The 20,970-nt window shown below is 43.3% G+C and overlaps 1 protein-coding gene across 1 annotated transcript in view; it reads left to right on the forward strand.

Annotated features, from left to right (window-relative positions):
• The window catches only part of LOC145401032 (uncharacterized), a 222,872-nt gene that overhangs the window by 183,921 nt on the left and 17,981 nt on the right, over positions 1 to 20,970 (forward strand). The window contains exon 4 of the mRNA XM_080273410.1: positions 17,581 to 17,655. Within this exon, the coding sequence (XP_080129536.1) occupies positions 17,581 to 17,655 (75 nt within the window). The remainder of the gene's footprint in view (positions 1 to 17,580; positions 17,656 to 20,970) is intronic.

A 20,970-nucleotide genomic window follows, 5' to 3' on the forward strand; every position in this document is an offset into this window, starting at 1 on the left:
TCACTCCTTGGTTCATTGGTTGGATGAGAGCAGTCGTATTAGGTGGCAAAAACATGCACCTAATCCAGCCAGTCTCAGCCACCAAGTCCTTGTCGCACAGGTGGGCAGGTGCTTTGTCGAGGAGAAGGAGGGCCTTTACCTGGTCGCGCGGGATTCCCAGTGTCTCCATCTGGTAATGTATGACCTCCTTGACGAAGTGGCGGTGGAACCAGTCTTTGAAGATCTGGGCTGTAAACCATGCCTTCAAAGAATGGTACCAGACGACACGAAGGACATCCATCACCCCAGGAAGACACCGAAGCTGCTTTGCACGGCCAATAATAACGGGCTTAAGCCGGTGCATGTCGTTAGCATTAGCACAACACAAAACAGATATCTGTTGCTTGGAGAGCTTGCGGCCAGGTACACGCTTCTCCGTCTCCTTGGCTAGAGTGTTCGTTGGCAAAGAGCGATAGAATAAACCAGTTTCGTCAGCATTTTAGACTTGACCGAGAGTGAGGCCCTCCCTGTCGAATAAGCCCTTCACCTTGTGCCGAAACTCGTCATCTCCATCCTCGTTAGCGTCCAAAGCTTCGTCATGAGCTTTACGGTTGGTAAGGCCATGCCGTAACTTGAACGCGAAGAGCCAACCCTCGGATGCCTTGAAGTCTAGGGCGTTGTGAAGCCTGGCGAACTTCTCAGCAGCAGCCTTCAGCTCCGTACCACGTACCATCACACCAGCAGCACGTTGCTGTCGATACCAAATCAACGTGGAGCAGTCGACTTCAGCACACTTGGGAGTAAACATCACCTTCCTCTCCACGTTGTGTTTGTTTCTTGACGAGAAGTCAGCCGTGTACTGCATGAGTTTGTCTCGGGATCTCTTAATATCGAACAAAGTAGATCGGGCCAGGTTGAACTCTCGGAGGATGCGGGAAGAAGACCACCTCGCATCTACTCTCTCCAATATCTCCCGTTTCTTCTCCAGAGTCAACACCACTCTCTTCCTCTTCTCAGGAGGCGGGGCCATCATCACACACACGAAGGAGAGGCACGAGAGCAGCAGGAGTGCCTGCAGCAGGTAAGGCACCACCACAAAAGCGAGCATGTGGGCAGCCATGACGACGAGTGTGCACTTCCGATGGGAGACAGGTGGAAAGTGGGGAGGATGCAGGGTCGCTCTAGCGGACGTTGGAGGAATGACATGCCACAACAAAGCTGTCCCATGCCCCGCGCGCCAAGTTCAAATTACGGGCGGGAAAAATTCTTTTTATATTTTTATTTTTTTTTATTTTTTTATTTTTTCCAGACCATTTTGGGAATATTGGATCCCGGGACGAGTATGTCCGGTTAGTGGGGATGTTCGGATATTGGGCATTCGGATATTAGAGGGATTACTTATATATATATTTATATACTTGTATGTATATATATATATATATATATATATATATATACAGTATATATATACAGTATATATATATATATATATATATATATATATATATATACCTTCCACTCACTTGATGTAGTGCTGCTCTCGGGTGTCTGCCCTTTCCTCTCCTCCATCCTTCTTTCCATCCATCCTTTTCTGTCTTTCTATCCTTCATTCTTTCCTCTTTCTTCTGCCTGCGGGTGACTTTACACTCCCTCTTGTGTCTTTTTTTCCTTCATTCTTTCCTCTTCCTTCTGCCTGTGGATGTCTCTACACTGAGTGACAAGCCAAATGGTTTCCTGTATACCAGGAAATCATTTACTATGCTGGGTGGTAACCATATAACCAAATTTTGGCTCCTGGTGGTTTAGTGGGTAATAAAGGTGCTCCAATCAGATTGATCCGGTGAAGGTTTATATCCAAGGGATGGTTGGGGTTTATTGCTCACGTAATGCCACTCAGGGATGAGTGAGGCTGGTCACTCTCATCATAAATGCCAGGACCAACTTTCCTAGCCCTGGGCTCCTATGCTTCTCATGGGGCAACGTAGGATTAGATGATAGATGGATGGATGGATATATATGTATGTATATATATATATATACCGTATATATATACTGTATATATATATATATATATATGTCTGTATATATATAGATAGATAGATATAGATAGCAGGAATAGACTGTAGCACCAGTCGAGCAGGGCAGTACTCCCAAGGTGTATGGAAAGCTGATGACAGAGAACTGGAGCTCCCTTTTCATCAGCCCTTGGGACTAGTTCCTGACCATCCCCCTTTGCTGAACTTTTTCGGTGTGTCAGTAACACAGAGAGTAGGCCAGCATGCTCTTCAGTTCAAGTTACTCTGTCATCACCAAACTACATGCACAATACACACTACACTTCCTTTTCAAAATTAGAAAAGAAAAATGGCAGCTAATAACCAAGCCTCAGAGTCCCCAGGGGGGGGAGGGACCATAAATACCCCCACCATCCACCCCTTTCCCAGTGACGACTCAACGAGCTGCCTTGAATCACTGTCTGACTCACTTCTTTATTTCTGTAACATTCTCGCCTTTCCTCTAACTTTCGCTCTGTTGAGCACCACCTCTTCTCCTCTAAACCTCATTTTCTCTTCCTAACTGAGACTTAGCAGTCTGAGGCAACTGATAGCAAACTCTTTTCTGTATCCTCCTTCTTTCTCTATACTCATTTCAAAGCCAAAGATGACTGTTGTAAATGTACGCTCCGACTTATCTTGCTCATGTGTTCCTGAACTTGATTCTTCTGAATTCTTTACTTTCGGCTTTCATGTTCTGACTAAATATATCTGCTATGTTTACTGATCCCCTAATTCTGCTGTGAAACATTCTTCGATTATCTTGCATCTACGATGGAACACATTCTACCCATTTCTCGTTTTTCTGAAATCTCCTCTAGGAGATTTCAGTGTTCACTGCCACCTTTGACTCTCCTCTCCTTTCACTGATCCACCTGGTGAACAGGCCTACATCTTTTCTATCCTTAATGACCTAGAGCAGCTTGTACAGCACCCTACCCGTATCCCTGACCGCCTTGGAGAGAGCTCCAACATATTTGACCTCTTTCTTACAACTAATCCTTCTGCTTACATTGTTAATCTTTCCTCTCCATTGGGCTCCTCCAATCATAGCCTTATTACCCTAACCTGTCCTATCACTTTGGTGTGGCCTGTGGACCCTCCAAAAAAACTTCGATTTTGACAATATGGAGCTGTGGATTGGGAGGCCCTCAGGCAGTACTTCTTTGATTTTCCTTGGAACGGTTGTTGCTTCCATGGCTGGGAGCCATCAGAATGTGCCTTGTGCATTATGGAGGTTATTCTCTCTGGCATGGAATCATACATTCCCTTCTCATATCCTTTGACAAATGCAAGAAAGCCTTGGTTTAGTCACGCATGTTCCAATGCTGTCCACAACAAGGAGAGGGCCTATAAAAGGTACCAGAGCCAACTCATCCGTGAATCACATCCTTTTTGTGTTTCTGCCTGGAATCGTGCTAGGTCTGTTCTTTGCTCTGTTAAAAATAATTTCATCTGTACTAATGCTCTCAACTCTCCAACTCGAATTCTTCCCGCTCCTTCTGGTATCTTGTCAAAAATCTTTCTAACAACTTTACCTCATCATCCTTCCCTCCTCTTTTCTACTCTGATGGTTCTGTAGCTATTTCTTCTACTGATAAAGCAGATCTCTTTGCTCAGACTTTCTCCTTCAGTTCCACCATTGACGATTCCGGTGCTGTTCCTCCATCACTTCCCCCCGCTGACTTCCTCATGGCTGACATTAAAATTTCTTCAGCTGATGTATTTTCTGCCATCACTGGCCTCAGTACTAACAAGGCATATGGGCCTGATGGAGTCCCTCCTGTTGTCCTCAAGAACTGTGATTCTCTGCTTACACCCTACCTAGGTAAACTCTTTCGCCTCTGTTTGTCAACTTGTACCTTTCATTCTTGCTGGAAGTTTGCTCTCATTGAGCCAGTCGCAGAGAAGGGTGACCATTCTCAACCCTGTAACTATCGTCCAAGTGCTTTAACAGCCTGTGTCTCAAAATTTTTTAAGTTAATTCTTAACACAAAATTTTTAAAACATCTTTCCTATCACATCCTTCTTTCTGATCATCAGTATGGGTTCCATCAGGGATGGTTCACCGGTGATCTTCTCACCTACCTTTCAGACTCCTCGTCATCCTTCTTTTGGGACTTTGGCAAAAGCTTTGCCATTGCACTTGACATCTCAAAGATTTTTGATCAAGTCTGGCGTAAATCTTTAATTTCCAAACAGCCCTCTTACAGTTTCTATCCTTCCATCTGTGCCTTCATCCATAGCTTCCTTTCTGGTCGTTCTGTAGCCGCTGCTGTAGACGGCCATCATTCTTGTCCTAGATCTATCAAGAGTGGTGTTCCTCAGGGTTCTGTCCTGTCACCAACTTTCTTCCTTTTATTCATCAGTGACCATCTAAGCTATGTATCTAACCCTATCCACTCATACGCTGATGATTCCACCCTTCATCTTTCCATTTGGTTTTCGCAACATCCATCTCAGAGGTTACTTCAGCAGACAAGGGATGAGACTATGGCACACCTAATGTCTGACTTGGCTCATATCTCTGACTGGGGTAAAATAATCTTGTTTTTATTGCATCGAGGACTCAGTTTTTACACCTATCAACGTACAAAATCATCCACAGGAGTACCCATTAATGTTTAATAATATCCAGCTCCATCCTGCATCATCATTGAATATGCTTGGGGTTTCATTCACTCGGGACCTATCTTGGAAAGATCATATTACATCTTTTGTAAAATCTGCTTCCAAGAGATTGGGTGTGCTAAGCCAACTCTGTGCATTCTTTACCCATGCACAGTTGTTGACTTTATTCATAGGTTTTATTCGCCTCTGTTGTAGAGTACAACTCTCATGTGTGGGGAGGCTTCCCACATACAGCTCTTCTCAATAGGGTGGAGTCAAAGGCTTTTCGTCTCATTAACTCTCCTCCTCTTACTGACTCCCTTCAACCTCCGTCTCTTCGCCGCACTGTTACATCTTTATCTCTTTTCTATCGCTACTTCAATGGTCACTACTCCTCTGAACTGTCTGCTTGGATTCCTCGAGCTCAACAACGGGTGTGTAGCACACGTCTAGCAACAAACTCTCATTCCTTTTCTGTCCAGCTTTCTAATGCAAGAATTAATCATTACTCCCAGTCCTTTATTTATGCAACAGGTCATCTCTGGAACTGTCTCCCTCTGTCTGTATTTCCTGTTTCCTATGATCTCCAGTCTTTCAAACGCAGCGTGTCCAGGCATCTCAAAATGAACGGATCTTGAATTTGGCTCTCTTATGTATTGGTTTTGTTTTTTTCTCGGAAGAAACAGTTTGTGGGCTCCTGGCCTTTGGTTCCTTCTTCCTTGTATTTAAAAAAATAAAAAATCAAAGTGCAAATAGCTTTTCTCTCCTATTTACCATTCCTGAAGCTTTCGAACAGTGAATCTGGCATCAGTGGCCTTTTGTCCTGGTATAAACCCAAACTGCATCTCATCATTATTAACTCTTTATCTAATTATACCTTCTAGAACTCTGTCCATTACCTTCGTTGTGTGGTCCTGAAGTTTTTTGGCTCTGTAATTTCCCTTTTCCAGGGCATCATCCTTCCCCTTGTACACATTTTCACTCTTCAGCCAGGCATCAGGGACAACACACTCATTATAATTGGAGTTTTCAAATCAGTAACTAATCCCAGTTCTGTAACTCCTGGGGCCCTCATCATATCATTAGTCAACCCTGACACACCTGCCACCTTCCCTAACTGCATCCTACTTATTTCCCATCTCACAGTAGCAGCATCAATCAAAGGCCAAGTTAAAAACCCTGGATCAGCTGACTCCAAACCTTCCCTGTTCCAGTCAGACTCCTCATTCAGCAACCGGTTATAATGTTTTCTCCAGGCGTCATTAATATCTTCACTGTTCACCACTACCTTTCTTTCATCATTCTTCTAACAGTGCTCACCTCTGATATCACTATTTTCCCTCTTCATCTGATTTGTCACCTAAAATATCATATTCTTCTTTTCAGTGGTATTTAGGTTATCCAGTAATAATCTGTGAGACTTGGATTTTACCCCTTATACCTCTTTTCTAGCCCTACACTTGGCAGCTAAAGTATTTCTATTTTGTACCACCCCTTTCCATTCCCATTGCAAAATGACGTGAATTATACATCAATTTTGAAATTTTATTACACGTACCCATGAAATATTTTGTTCAACTCATGTTATTGTGGTTGGAAGTTTTGCAGTTGTCAGGAAACCGGCAACTCTACAAGTGGGAACCACTCCGGTCAAAGCCTCATTGAGTTGCTAGTTAGCCAAGTAAGCCATAACTCATGCATGATTTGCTACTTTAGATAATTTATTTTGTTTTTCCCTCTCTTCCCTAATCTGCCATCTGTTAGTGCAGTGCATATTTCTGTTAATGTGCGTGTGTGCACGCACTTGTTACATTCTGAGTGGTGACGTCATCAGAAGGGTCTTGCGGTATGCAGGCAGAGCCTGATCACTTGGAAGTGTGAGGCCGGTGAGTTCGGTTGTTTCGCATTCCAATACTGGTAGCAGAGTTTAGTTTGAGCATAATGGCAACTTGCTCAACTAAGTGGCATCCAAAATTTGAAAATGATTCTGCCTATGAGAGTTGGAGGAAGGACAAGGTTTCGGGGTGGTGCAGTACGTGATCGAGGTCATGGTGATGGCCATTCAACTGTGTCTGGTAGAATTTCCCAACGCTCATCCACCGGTAGGAGGCAGAACCCGCTCGGGCCTGATGGTAAGGTGTCGAGGTGTTTAGTATGTGATTCTCGATTTCATTGGGCACGTGACTGTCCGGATGCATACAAAAATAAAGACAGTCAAGAAGAAAATTATGAAACAGTGCATCTGTCATTATTTATGGGCTCTGCGGATGATACTACTAGTAGAGGTAAATTACAGACACTAGTAGAAGAATCTAAGGGATGTGCTGTTCAAGACACAGGGTGTTCTACAACTGTACAGTATGTGGGGTTGAATGGATCAGTTGCTATCTAAGTGAGCTTAGTGATTACGAACGTGAAGCTATAATAGAAGAAATGTCATCCTCAGTGTTTACTTTCGCTGATGGTGTCACAGTTTCTTCCCTCAAACGTGTTACTCTGCCTTGCTACATTGGAAATATGCGTGCAGCCATTCTGACTGATGTGGTGAGCTGCAATATTCCCTTGCTGCTGAGCAAACATTCCATGAAAAAAGCAAAAATGATGATTAATTTTGAGAGTGACCAGGTCAAAACTTGTGGAACTATCGTTAATTACAAGTCCTCATCTTCAGGCCATTACTTGCTTCCAATTTCTTTGTGACTAGGCCGGGAGTTTTGTGAAATAATGACACTGGCATCTCTTGGGGGTGATGTAGACAAAACGGCTTCGAAGCTTCACAGGCAATTTAGACACCCAACGTCGGCTAAACTAATCAGACTTATTACAGATGCAGGAATTAAAAGTTCAGAACTGGAGCAAGCTATCAAGGATGTATCTGATGCATGTACAGTCTGTTGTAGGTGCAAGACAGCTAAGCCCCGACCCGTAGTCAGTTTGCCCATGGCATCTAAGTTTAACGAAGCCATGGCTATGAATTTGAAAGCTTGGGGAAGGCATTATTTCTTAGTCCTTGTTGATTTGGCGACCAAGTACTGCACCGCGATAGTAATTGCGGACAAATGTACAACCACCATTATCAAAGGAGTATGTTGGAGCTGGATTGTTCTGTTTGGCGCACCTGGAAAAATTCTTACAGATAATGGGTGTGAATTCAACAATGCTGAAATGCGAGCATTGGGAGAGGCCTTTAATATTAAGATCATGATGACGTCGGCAGAGAGTCCATGGAACAATGGAGTATATGAGCGTCAAAATGCAGTCATAGGTGACGTGATAATGGCTGATAGCCAGTGTGACTTGGATGTGGCCTTGGCTTGGGCAGTATTGGCTAGAAATGCTCTCACCAACTATGCAGGTTTTTCTCCTAACCAACTTGTTTTTGGTCAAAACCCTGGCCTGCCTAATGTGTCTGCAAATGATCCTCCAGCCTTGGAACCTACATCACCATCAAAAATTGTGAGGGACAATTTGAACGCTCTTCATTTAGCAAGACAAGAGTTTATAAAGACTGAATCGGTTGAACGTTTGGCTAGGGCTCTGTGGCACAACATACGTTCGAGTGACTTAAATGACATCCAAAATGGAGATGAGGTCCTCTACAAAATAAATGACAGTCACGAATGGCATAGTCCTGGAATCGTAATAGGCAGAGATGGAAAACAAATTCTGGTGAGACATGGCGGTGTCTATGTGCGAGTGCACGTGTGTCGTCTAGCACGTGCTCCAGAATGAAATACTACAGTTGGAGATGGCGTCAGTAGTTATGAGAAAAACAGTGTAGTCCAAGAGAAGCCTAATGACGATTCTTCGCAAATATTGAATGACTATCCACTGGATGATGAGCCGGAAAATGGTGCAATTCTGGATGATCAGCCTCCCACAGTTTCTCTTCCGGTTAAGGAGCCTCCGAAGGTTTCTGTTGGTCAACATATAAAGGGAATACATTCAGAAACTAGAGAATTGGTGACTGGAAGGATTGTGAGTCGAGCGGGTAAAGCCACTGGAAAGTACAAACACTGCTGCAATTTGAAGAGGGACTCCGGTGGCAATATTGATTGGGTGGATCTGCAAAATGATTTTAGCACATGGGAACTAGTTGATGATGAAGCAGAGATGCTTGTTCTTTTCAACTGAGGACGTATTATGCACCAAGGAAAAAGGAATTACAAACTGGGAGAACAATGACATGTATGAGGAAGTAGATGATGTTGGACAAGATGCCATAATGGTTCGATGGGTTGTGATGGAATAAATGAAAAACGAGTGGAGTAGACTGTAGCACCAGTCGAGCAGGGCAGTACTCCCGAGGTGGATGGAAAGCTGATGACAGGGAGTGCTGGAGCTCCCGCTTCATCAGCCCTCAGGACTAGTTCCTGACCATCCCCCTTTGCTGAACTTTTTCAGTGTCTCAGTTACACAGAGAGTAGGCCAGCATGCTCTCCAGTACAATTTCTCTAACTATCTTCACCAAACTACATGCACAGTACACACTACACTTCCTATTCTAAATTAACAAAAATGGCGTCAATTCACCCAGCCTCGGAGTCCCCAGGGGGGGGGACCATAAATGCCCCCGCCATCTGCCCCTCTCCCGGTGACGACTCGAGGTGCCTGGAACCACTGTCTGACTCTCTTCTTCTTCATTTCTGCAACATTCGCGGCCTTTCATCTAACTTTTACTCTGTTGAGCACCACCTCTCCTCCTCTAAACCTCACCTTCTTTTTCTAACGGAGACTCAGCTGTCTGAGGCAACTGACAGCAAACCCTTTTCTGTATCCTCCTACTTTCTCTATACTCATTTCAAAGCCAAAGGTGGCTGTTGTGTATACATACGCAACGACTTATCTTGCTCTCATGTTCCTGAACTTGATTCTTCTGAATTCTCCACACTCTGGCTTCAGCTTTCCTGTCATTCTCTGACTAAATATATCTGTGCTGTTTACTTATCCCCTAATTCTACCGACTATCAAAAATTCTTCGACTATCTTACTTCTACGATGGAACACATTCTGTCCATTTCTCCTTTCTCTGAAATCTCCATTCTTGGAGATTTCAATGTTCACCACCACCTTTGGCTCTCCTCTCCTTTCACGGATCCACCTGGTGAACAAACCTACATCTTTTCTATCCTTAATGACCTAGAGCAGCTTGTACAGCACCCTACCCGTATCCCTGACCGCCTTGGAGAGAGCTCCAACATACTTGACCTCTTCCTCACAACTAATCCTTCTGCTTACTCTGTTAATCTTTTCTCTCCGTTGGGCTCCTCCGATCACAACCTTATTACCTTAACCTGTCCTATCACTCCGGTACGGCCTGTGGACCCTCCAGGGAAGCGTCGTCTGTGGCATTTTGGAGCCGCGGACTGGGAGGCCCTCAGGCAGTACTTCTTTGATTTTCCCTGGAATGATTATTGCTTCCATGGCCGTGAGCCATCTGAGTGTGCCTTGCGCATTACAGAGATTATTCTCTCGGGCATGGAAGCATACATTCCTTTCTCATATCCTTTGACTAACGCAAGAAAGCCTTGGTTTAATCACGCTTGTTCTAATGCTGTCCACAACAAGGAGAAGGCCTACAAAAGGTACCGGAGCCAACCCACCCCTGAATCACATCGTCTTTACGTTTCTGCCCGGAATCGTGCTAAGTCTGTTCTTCGCTCTACTAAAAATAATTTCATCCATACTAAATGCTCTCAACTCTCCAACTCGAATACTTCCCGCTCCTTCTGGCACCTTGCCAAAAATCTTTCTAACAACTTTACCTCATCATCCTTCCCTCCTCTTTTCTACTCTGATGGTTCTGTAGCTATTTCTTCTACTGATAAAGCAGATCTCTTCGCACAGACTTTCTCCTCCAATTCCACCTTAGACGATTCCGGTGCTGTTCCTCCAACACTTCCCCCCTCTGACTTCCTCATGGCTGATATTAAAATTTCTTCAGTTGATGTATTTTCTGCCATCACTGGCCTCAGTACTAACAAGGCATATGGGCCTGATGGGGTCCCTCCTGTTGTTCTCAAGAACTGTGCTTCTGTGCTTACACCCTGCCTAGGTAAACTCTTTCACCTTTGTCTGTCAACTTGTACCTTTCCTTCTTGCTGGAAGTTTGCTCTCATTCAGCCAGTCCCTAAGAAGGGTGACCACTCCCAACCCTCCAACTATCGTCCAATTGCTTTAACGTCCTGTGTTTCAAAAGTTTTCGAGTCTATTCTTAATAGAAAAATTTTAAGGCATCTTTCCTATCACAACCTTCTTTCCGATCGTCAGTATGGGTTCCGTCAGGGACGCTCCACTGGCGATCTTCTCACGTACCTTTCAGACTCCTGGTCATCCTCCTTTCGGGACTTTGGCGAAAGCTTTGCCATTGCACTTGACATCTCAAAGGCTTTCGATCGAGTCTGGCATAAATCTTTAATTTCCAAACTGCCCTCCTACGGTTTCTATCCTTCTATCTGTGCCTTCATCGCTAGTTTCCTTTCTGGTCGTTCTATAGCCGCTGTTGTAGACGGCCATCGTTCTTCTCCTAGATCTATCAACAGTGGTGTTCCTCAGGGCTCTGTCCTATCACCAACTCTCTTCCTTTTATTCATCAATGATCTTCTAAGCTATACATCTAACCCTATCCACTCATACGCTGATGACTCCACCCTTCACCTTTCCATTCAGTTCCCGCAACGCCCATCTCAACAGTTACTTCAGCAAACAAGGGATGAGGCTATGGCACACCTAATGTCTGACTTGGCTCGTATCTCTGACTGGGGTAAAAATAATATGGTTGTCTTTAATGCATCTAAGACTCAGTTCTTACACCTATCAACCCGACAAAATCTTCCACAGGTATACCCACTAATGTTTAATAATATTCAGCTTAATCCTGCATCATCCTTGAACATGCTTGGGGTTTCATTTACTAGGGACTTATCTTGGAAAAATCATATTACATATCTTGTAAAATCTGCTTCCAAGAGATTGGGTGTGCTAAGCCGACTCCGCTCTTTCTTTACCCCTGCGCAATTGTTGACTCTATACAGGGGTTTTATCCGCCCCTGTGTGGAGTACAACTCTCATGTGTGGGGAGGCTCCCCACATACAGCTCTTCTAAATAGGGTGGAGTCAAAGGCTTTTCGTCTCATTAACTCTCCTCCTCTTACTGACTCCCTGCAACCTCTGTCTCTTCGCCGCTCTGTTGCATCTTTATCTCTTTTCTATCGCTACTTTAATGGTCACTGCTCCTCTGAACTGTCTGCTTGCATTCCTCCACCTCTACGACGGGCGCGTAGCACCTGTCTGGCAGCAAACTCTCATCCCTTTTCTGTCCAACTCTCTAATGCAAGAGTTAACCATTACTCCCAGTCTTTCATTTATGCAACCGGTCAGCTCTGGAACTGTCTCCCTCTGTCTGTATTTCCTGCTGCCTATGATCTCCAGTCTTTCAAACGCAGTGTGTCCAGGCATCTCAAAATGATCGGATCTTGAATTTGGCTCTCTATTGTATTTTGTTTTTCTCTTGGAGGGAACTGTTACTGCGGGCTCATGGCCTTTGGTTCCTTCTTCCTCGCATAAAAAAAAAAAAAAAAAAATTGTTAAAGCCTGTTTAGTCGCCAGAGGATTTGAGGAAAACACAGTGGATCTCCGGAAAGACTCCTTCATGCTCAAAAGAGGCTGTGCGTTTGGCACTTTCTTTTGCCTCCACCAACCAATGGGATTGCCATGCTACGGACGTGAAAGCTGGTTTTCTGCAAGGTAACGACATTGAGCGAGTTGTTCGCTTACGTCCTCCGCTTGAATATGCAAACGGTAAGCTGTGGAGACTAAGGATAATGGTTTACGGCCTTTGTGATGCTGCTAGGCATTGTTACCTGTGTGTTAAAGATCAGTTGTTAAATCTCGGAGCTAAAGTGTCATCACTGGATTCATTACTGTTCCCTTGGAGTAATAGTGGCAAGATTGAAGGCATTATATGCATTTATGTCAATGATTTTCTTTGGGCTGGTACCCATGAGTACAAGCAGCAAATGATAAACCGTTTGAGCCAAATATTCCTCATCGGCAGTTCGGAATCGAAAGCTTTCAAATATGTTGGTCTAATTACCGTCTTCAACAACGATGGCAATATAATGCTTGACCAGTTCCAGTACGCATCGTCTTTGAAACCAGTCACGCTGAGCAGACATCATGAAGCAGTAAAATCAGGAGAGCTGTCTGAGTCTGAGAAAACTGAGTACTGAGCGTTAATTGGGCAACTCAATTGGATTGCCACGGACACTCGACCAGATATTGCCTTTGATGTGTGTGAGTTTAGTATGACTAGCAACTGAGCTACCGTAGCAGATTTGCTTAGGCTCAACAAGGTGATCGCAAGAGTGAAGACTGACAACATGAAGCTATACATTCCAAGAATGGGGCCACTTGATGAATGTTATATAGAGTGCTTTTCAGATGCCTCTTACATCAACCTTGTAGGCAATGGGTCTCAGGGAGGCTTTGTGATCTTCCTACGAGATGCTAGTGAGGCGATATATCCCTTATTCCAGCAGACTAGAAAGATCAGGCTGGTCGTCAAATCTACTTTATCTGCTGAAATGTTGCCGCTGCTTGAATGTGCTAAAACTGCTGTATATCTCGCCAACATCTTGTGTGAGGTTTCTGGATGTGGAGATTTCAAGATCAAGTGTTTCATCGATAACAAGAGTCTGGTGGACGCCCTTTACTCCTGTAGGAGTGTAGAAGACAGAAGATTGGGCATTGATATTGCTGTATTACAAGACATGTTGGAACGAGGGGAGATTGATGAAGTGTCTTGGGTGGATACATCACAACAACTGGCTGACTGTCTCACCAAAAAAGGTGTCTCAACCGAGCGGCTGCATGCAGCAATCATCCGGGACTAGAAGGATTATAATACTTCAAGAGACACCACATATCTGTATGTGGTTACAGACTGGGTCTTAATGGTGCTTAAACAAAAGTCTGTGTATTGGATACATAGTGTGTAAAGGACGCCAATAATCCATTCAGTTTCGTCCTTGGGATCTTTCATCAAATTAAGAAGAGAGGACAAGAGTCTATCTATCTATCTATAGCCCGACGCCCTAATCCCGCAAAGGGTGGCCGCAGACAAAACGCCTCCAAGTCACTCTGTCACCCACCATTTGACTCCCCTCCCCCCAACTCACCCCCCCCTCCCTCATATATCTCTCAACTCCATCCCTCCACCTCATCCTCGGTCTACCCCTCCCTCTCTCTCCCTCCACCTCACCTACATACACCCTCTTAGTCAGTCTTTCATTCTCCATCCTCTCCACATGTCCAAACCACCTCAGTGTATTTCTCTTAATCCTTTCAACCACATCCACATCTACCCCACAACGTTCCTTCACTTCTTCATTCGTCAACCTGTCCCTCCACGTCACTCCACATGCTCCTCTCAAGTAACTCATTTCCACTGCTCTCACTCTTGACTTGTTCCCCTCTTGCAAGGTCCATGCCTCGCTTCCATACGTCAGGGTAGGAATCACAATACCATCATGCAGTGACTTCTTAACTTCCATACGCACCTCCCTATTTCTCATCACTGCTTTCAGTGTACCAACAACCTTCCTTCCCTGCTGTACCCTTTCACGTACTTCATCCCCCAAAGTTCCATCCTTACTCATCACACTACCCAAGTACTTGAATGCACTCACATTCTCCATATCCTCACCATCCAACCTCACTGCACACTCTGTGACTTCATTCCTCTCAAACACCATAACTTTACTTTTGTTTACATTAACTTTCAGCTTCCTCCTCCTACACACTGTCCCAAATTCATTCACCAAACCTTGCAACTCCCATTCATCTTCACTCAACAATACTGTATCATCAGCAAACAACAACACCGGAAGCTTCCAAATCTCACCCTCATTCATTAGGGCCACCCCTACATCCACTGCCCTACCTTGTACCTCCTTTACAACCCCATCCATATATATATTAAACAGCCATGGAGACATTACACACCCCTGTTTCAGTCCCACATTGAGATCAAAGAACTCACTCAGCTCACCATCCACTCGCACCGTAGCCCTAGCTCCCTCATACATACTCTTCACAGCACTCAACAATTTCCCCTCCACTCCATATATTCTTAATACCTTCCACATACCTTGCCTATCTATTCTGTCATAAGCTTTCTCCAAGTCCATGAAGGCAGCATACACTTTCCTTCCCTTCTCTAGATACTTCTCCACTAAACATCTTAGAACAACTATCTGGTCTACACACCCTTTTCCCTTCCTAAATCCCCCTTGTTCTTCTCCAACTAGCTCCTCTGTCATATGCCTAACCCTATCAATGAGTATTCTACCATATATTTTACCAGTCACACTAAGAAGGCAAATACCCCTATGGTTACCACATACTTCTCTCTCCCCTTTTCCTTTATACAGAGGAACAATTATACCTGATTTCCAGTCCTCTGGAACCCTTCCCTCTTCCCAAGCCAATCTACACAACTTCCATATCCACTCCACAACAATCTCACCCCCATACCTAAGCATTTCACCACACACTCCATCAATTCCTGGGGCCTTTCCCAACTTAATCTTCTTCATCGCTTCCACTACTTCCGACCTACTGATCTCTTCCTCCCTCCTCTCATCTCTTCTTCTCCCAGCCATTCCCCAACCACTTATACTCACACTGCTCTCACTCTCTACATTCAACAAATCCTCAAAGTGCTCCTTCCATCTCCTCACTTTCTCTCTCTCTTCTCCACCAACAATCTATTATTCCTATCTTTCACTCCCCTACTATTTCCCCTTTCACACTGCCTTACTTTCTTTACCTCCTTCCAAAACAATTTCTTACTCTCCCTCCATTTCACACTCAGATTCCTCCCAAACTCTTCATCCACTTTCTTCTTACTCTCCTTCACCAGTCTCTTAACCTCCCTTCTCCTGTTCACATATACCTCTCTCTTCTCTCTCTCATCTTCTCCCCTACCTCTACTCGCCAACCATTCACCATATGCCTTCTTCTTTTGTTCCACAGCTCGTTTCACCTCATCATTCCACCATGCTGTCCCTTGCACACCCTTGCATCTCCTCCTCACTCCACAAACCGCCTCACACGCTGCGCTTATCTCTTCCGTGAATATCTTACATATGTCTTCCACCCCTTCCATCTGCTCTAGCTCATACCTTCCCAATCTTTCTTCCACTATGCTCTTATACTCTGTCCTTTTCTCACTATCTTGCAATTTCTCCACTCTTCTCACAGGAGCTGCTTCCTCCTGTCTTCCCCTTCACCTCATCAACCACTTTCTTTGCAGCTCTACCTTGGCCATCACTAAGTGATGGTCCGAGACTCCATCCCCCCACCCTCTCCACACCCTTGCATCCAACACTTGTCTTCTCATTCGCTCATCCACACACACGTAGTCTATCATTGCCTTTCGTTCAACAAGTTCACCATCCATCCTCCTCATTACTCTCCATGTATACCGGTGGATCATCTTATGACGAAAGTAGGTGTTGGCTATTGCCAACCCCTAACCAGCACAGATGTCCACCAAAGCACTACCATTCCCATCTACTTCAGCTGGCACACCCCACTGACCAACCACTCCATCCACTCGTACATTCCCAACTTTGCCATTCATGTCTCCAATCAACAGCACTCTCTCGCTCCTCTCAAACTTGTCCATACATGCTTCTACTCTCGCCCAAAACTCATCTTTCACTCTTGCCACTCGATCCTCTGTTGGAGCATACACACATACAATCGCCCATGCTTGTATACCTACTTTCATCCTCACCCATACAATCCTTGCACCCACTGTTCCATACTCTCTTATATTCTCCTTCCACTTCTTGCTTATCATCAGACATACTCCCTCTCTTGCCCTCTCATTCTCACTGACTCCCGCACATATACCTACACCATATTCCCATTCTCTCATCCTTTCACCTTTCCATTTAGTTTCAGTCAATCCACATATATCCACTTTTGCATCCTCAAGCACCTGAACAATCTCTCTCTCTTTCACTTCATCATTCATTCCTCTCACATTCCATGTTCCTAGCCTCAGAATGTCCTTTGTCCGTTCCTTAGTCGTCAACGTATGGTCCGTCCGGGTCCGAGGCGCTTTATTTGCTTTTTTAGTTAGTTCTTTTTACGGGGCGGGGCCCTAACCCACCACCAACCCTTTTTTTTTTTTTTTAGTCGCCTCGTACGACAAGCAGGGATACTGGGGGAGTATTCTTGAAACCCCCCTACCCCCAGGGGGTAGTGCATATTTCTGTTAGTGTGTGTTTGCACACGCACTTGTTACGGCAGAGTGTTGACGTCATTGGAAGGGTCTTGCAGTATGCAGGCGTAGTCCGCTCACCTGGAAGTGTGAGGCCGGTGAGTTCGGTTGTTTCGCATTCCAATACCATTGACCTTGCATTTGATTTTATCATCAGAAACTGTTTTTTTTTTTTTCTTCTCCCCCCTGTGATCCACCGTCGACCCTGCATTTCATTTTATCATCAGAAACTTTTTTTTTTTTTTTTTAATAGATAGGTAGGAACCTTTCTCAGGTGCTAATGCCAATGTAAATGGATCAAGAAGTGCATAGATTTTGTTTATAGTTGCTACTGTTACTGTACTTTGTTTCTGGAGTCATCATAGGGCGTGGGGATGAGAAATTATAAGGTAGCCTAGTATTCCATAAAAATTGTGACACTGCGAGAAAGTTCATGGTGTGTTGTTACAAATCTTACTCATATGAGGTATGTCACTTGCCACTGTGGGGTAAGTCGCATGCCATTGGTTAATAAAAAAATTCCTGGCATATATTTTTATAATTTATGAATGCATTCAACTAAAAATTGTTACCTTGTAGCACAATACAATATTTACCACAGTATAGTAATTCTATTGTATGGTTATATTTCTCGTGCTGTAGGTCCTCACACCAGCAAGAAACGGAAAGGTCGACCAAAAGGACAAAGAGGAGGTGCAGCAGCCACAAGAAAAAAAGGTACGTAGTGCAGAGTATGTTAAGCTACCTGTACAGTACTGTCTTTGGTGCTTAGTTATATAAAATGCTAAGTGGTCTGAGACACTTACTGGCCTAGTGATCTAAGGCATCACTTGGAATGAAGATTGATTTCTTTTTTCATCATTTCATTTCTGTAAGAAGTGGCTGGAGGTTTTTTGATAGTATAATGCAACTGGGGGCCTAGACAAGCCACTTATGCTTACTGGCTCCTGCGCCTTGCAAAGCATAATGTAGGACTTGCCCTGCTGTCTGTGTTTTATTTGTTAAAAATGCCATGATCTAACAACTGCAGTATATCATCTTTATACATCAGTGACAGCATTTTTATATCATAGCATAACCATTACTGATTTGACTAGTCTTGAATGTACTGAAATGGACAAGAAGTGATAAAACTAGTCATAAACATTTTTAAAATTTCTTGTAGGATTTGATGTAACACTACCTGAAGTGACTTGAATGGACCTGAGTTAGCTTGTTTAGGGTGGAATTCATATGAAAAGCCTGAATGGATTTGAAGTGGCTTAAAATTACCACTAGACAGACCCTGAAAAGAACTAAGTGGGTTGAAATAACCACTAGACTATTTTGTCTTATTTGTACATGAAAAAGTAATTGGCTGTGTTGATTGTTCAGATTGTTATTTATAGGTTACAGTTATAAGAAACAGTGCAGATACATGGTCAGTAAATGTACATGTTACTAAATGAGTAGGTAATGTGTGCAGTTGGGGAAAGTGGAAGATGCATGGTAGTGAAGGTTATTGTTCAGGTAACAGTAACTATTTCCTGATAAGAGTGCCCAAATAAAATATTATATATATAGTTATTTGCATGATTAATTTCAAAAAGTGGCCTTACAGAGTTTATCGGGTGGCCTATATACATGTGAAATTTTTAATTTTTGTGACAAATCAAAATATGTCCAGGTAAAGTTTTACGAGAACGCTGATTTTTTTTTTCTCATCTTCGGGCAAAATACAGTAAATTCTGTCATTACTGCAACATTATATAAAATCTGTCCTAGTAATGCATCTAAATTCCAATAAAATTTGACATTTCCCCTGAATTATATTGAATGGCAGACACGCGGGAAAGGGGTATGCCACTCGTGTGATGTCACACTTGATTAAGCTTGTGAATAATCGAATTTACTTGAGAGTGTTTGTGTCGCATCATTTTGCATTATGCTTTGTACTCTCACATTATCAGTAAATTTTCTGTCTTTTTAGATTCAGATACCTATTTACAACTTGCAACAGAGCTGTGACAAGGTATGGGCTGCAGGATATTTAAAAGTGATGGTGTAGCTTCTTCATGTGTGTCTACCAGTCATTTTTCATTGGAATTCTGATGTTTTACTTGGTTTGATTTTACATAATATTGCAGTAATGACATAATTCAACTTAATTTGCCTGAACATGCTGTGGGAATCAAGGCAGTCATAAAACTTAGCTGGGACTTGTTTTTATGTGTCCCTAGAATTCAGAGTTTCAAGTGTATGTAGGCCATGATAAGCTTCGTAAGGCCCTGTTTTAAATTAATCTATGCAGATAACCACTGTATATATAATGCTTAATTAGGGCAATCATATCGGCAGTCAGTTATTTTAACCCCTATGATAAAAATAATTTAAAATGTCATCAATAATTAATGCACTCAGACAACCAATCAGCTGCCAGCTTTCAAAAGCTTAAGATTTGTCTCTTCTCAGATGAGACCAAATAAGCTATAACTGTTTGATATGTTAAATGGATGGGCTGATGAGGAAGATACTGTACAGGTACACCGCAGTTTAACGCATCGCTAGGCAGGGCATCGTATATCGGGGTAGATTTAACATGTAAAGTATAGGGATGCATTCTTGAGCCTTGGGTTTCCTCCCTAACCAAGTCCTAAACCCACCCAAATGAGTCCAAAAACAAGTTTATAGCCAATCTAAATGGCCCATCAGCTTTAGAAGATTGTGTGTGTGTTTGCGCCAATGCAAGATCGTGTAAGCAGAGTGAAAGAAGAGTTCTGGACAAATGTGGAAGTGTGCATGGAAAAGTTTGAAGGGAATGAGAGAGTGTTTTTGATTGGAGGTATGCATGGAAAAGTTGGGAATATGAAGGTGGTTGGAATGGGCCAGTGCACTTAGTGGTCCTCCCATCTGGTGGGAGTCTGTGAACTTCTCCCAGAAAAACGTTTTGCGGGTTTCAAAGATAAATTTTTCTATGCACTTTCATGTAATTTCCTCAAATCACAAAATTTTTCAAATGCCTTTGACAATCATGCTATTGGTGTGTAAGTGGCATTAGAAAAGAAAAAAAAAATCGTAAAACAGGAACCATCATCTCCATGGAATCAACTTCTGCATACAATTTACTATTCAATAAACATCCCATATAATTGGTGTAGGACTATAACATGGTAAATATATGAGGAAATGCTTTCATGCACAAATTTTGCCATATTTTAAAATTCGCTGCCGGAGCAGTGTACGACATGTTTTCCTTGTTGCTCTCTCATTCACCATCTCTTCTACATGGCATCTCCCACAGCCTACGACGTTTGGCATCCATCTTTGATGGAAACCTGGCTCATCCTTTCACTTATTTCATGAATGGGTGCTGGTCTGCATTGAAAGTTGAATTTGATTTCAGTCAGCCACGGTGCAAACAAAGTTCGTAATTTTGCTAACTGTTCTTATTGTCAGTGTCACACCGCTAACTGCTAAGTATAGAAACCCACAACTCTCAACACTGAACAAATCACATGGTTAATCAATGAAAAACTTACTCCCAATTCTCCGTGAATATCCGGAATATGGACCACAATACTAACAAGCACTACATTCTTGCTATCCTCTGTTCTATACTCCACAGACCAGGAACATTCAACAAGCACTCCGCTACCTAGCAATAACCGCTAACAACTGCGCTTCCAAGGCAGTGTAAGGGAGAAATACTAATAATTAAAAAAAAAAAGTGTCATGTATAGACTGTATAGTCAACTAAACAGTTGTGATGATCTCAAACGGAGAAAGAGAGGTGTATTCTTACAGGGTGTGTGTGCCTTATGTTTCTTAGTCATAGTTGCTAAAATATGTACTGCTTCAAGCCAGTGTAAGGAAAACTCTACTGTGTATCAGTGGAGAATATGTATAAAATATATGCACGACAAAAGGAAGGGAAGATCTGAAACGAGGAGAGAGTTTAGTGTAGGAAGAGTGTAGGTGTGATGGTGGTGGAGGGTGTTGTGGCCATCACTCACCGACCTGCTTGTAAGGCAATGCTATATCATCACCTTCGGC

The sequence above is a fragment of the Coenobita brevimanus genome, chromosome 6 (assembly GCF_032717465.1).
Source record: "Coenobita brevimanus isolate Jiangsu-jjx chromosome 6, ASM3271746v2, whole genome shotgun sequence".
Classification (NCBI taxonomy): Eukaryota; Metazoa; Arthropoda; class Malacostraca; order Decapoda; family Coenobitidae; genus Coenobita; species Coenobita brevimanus.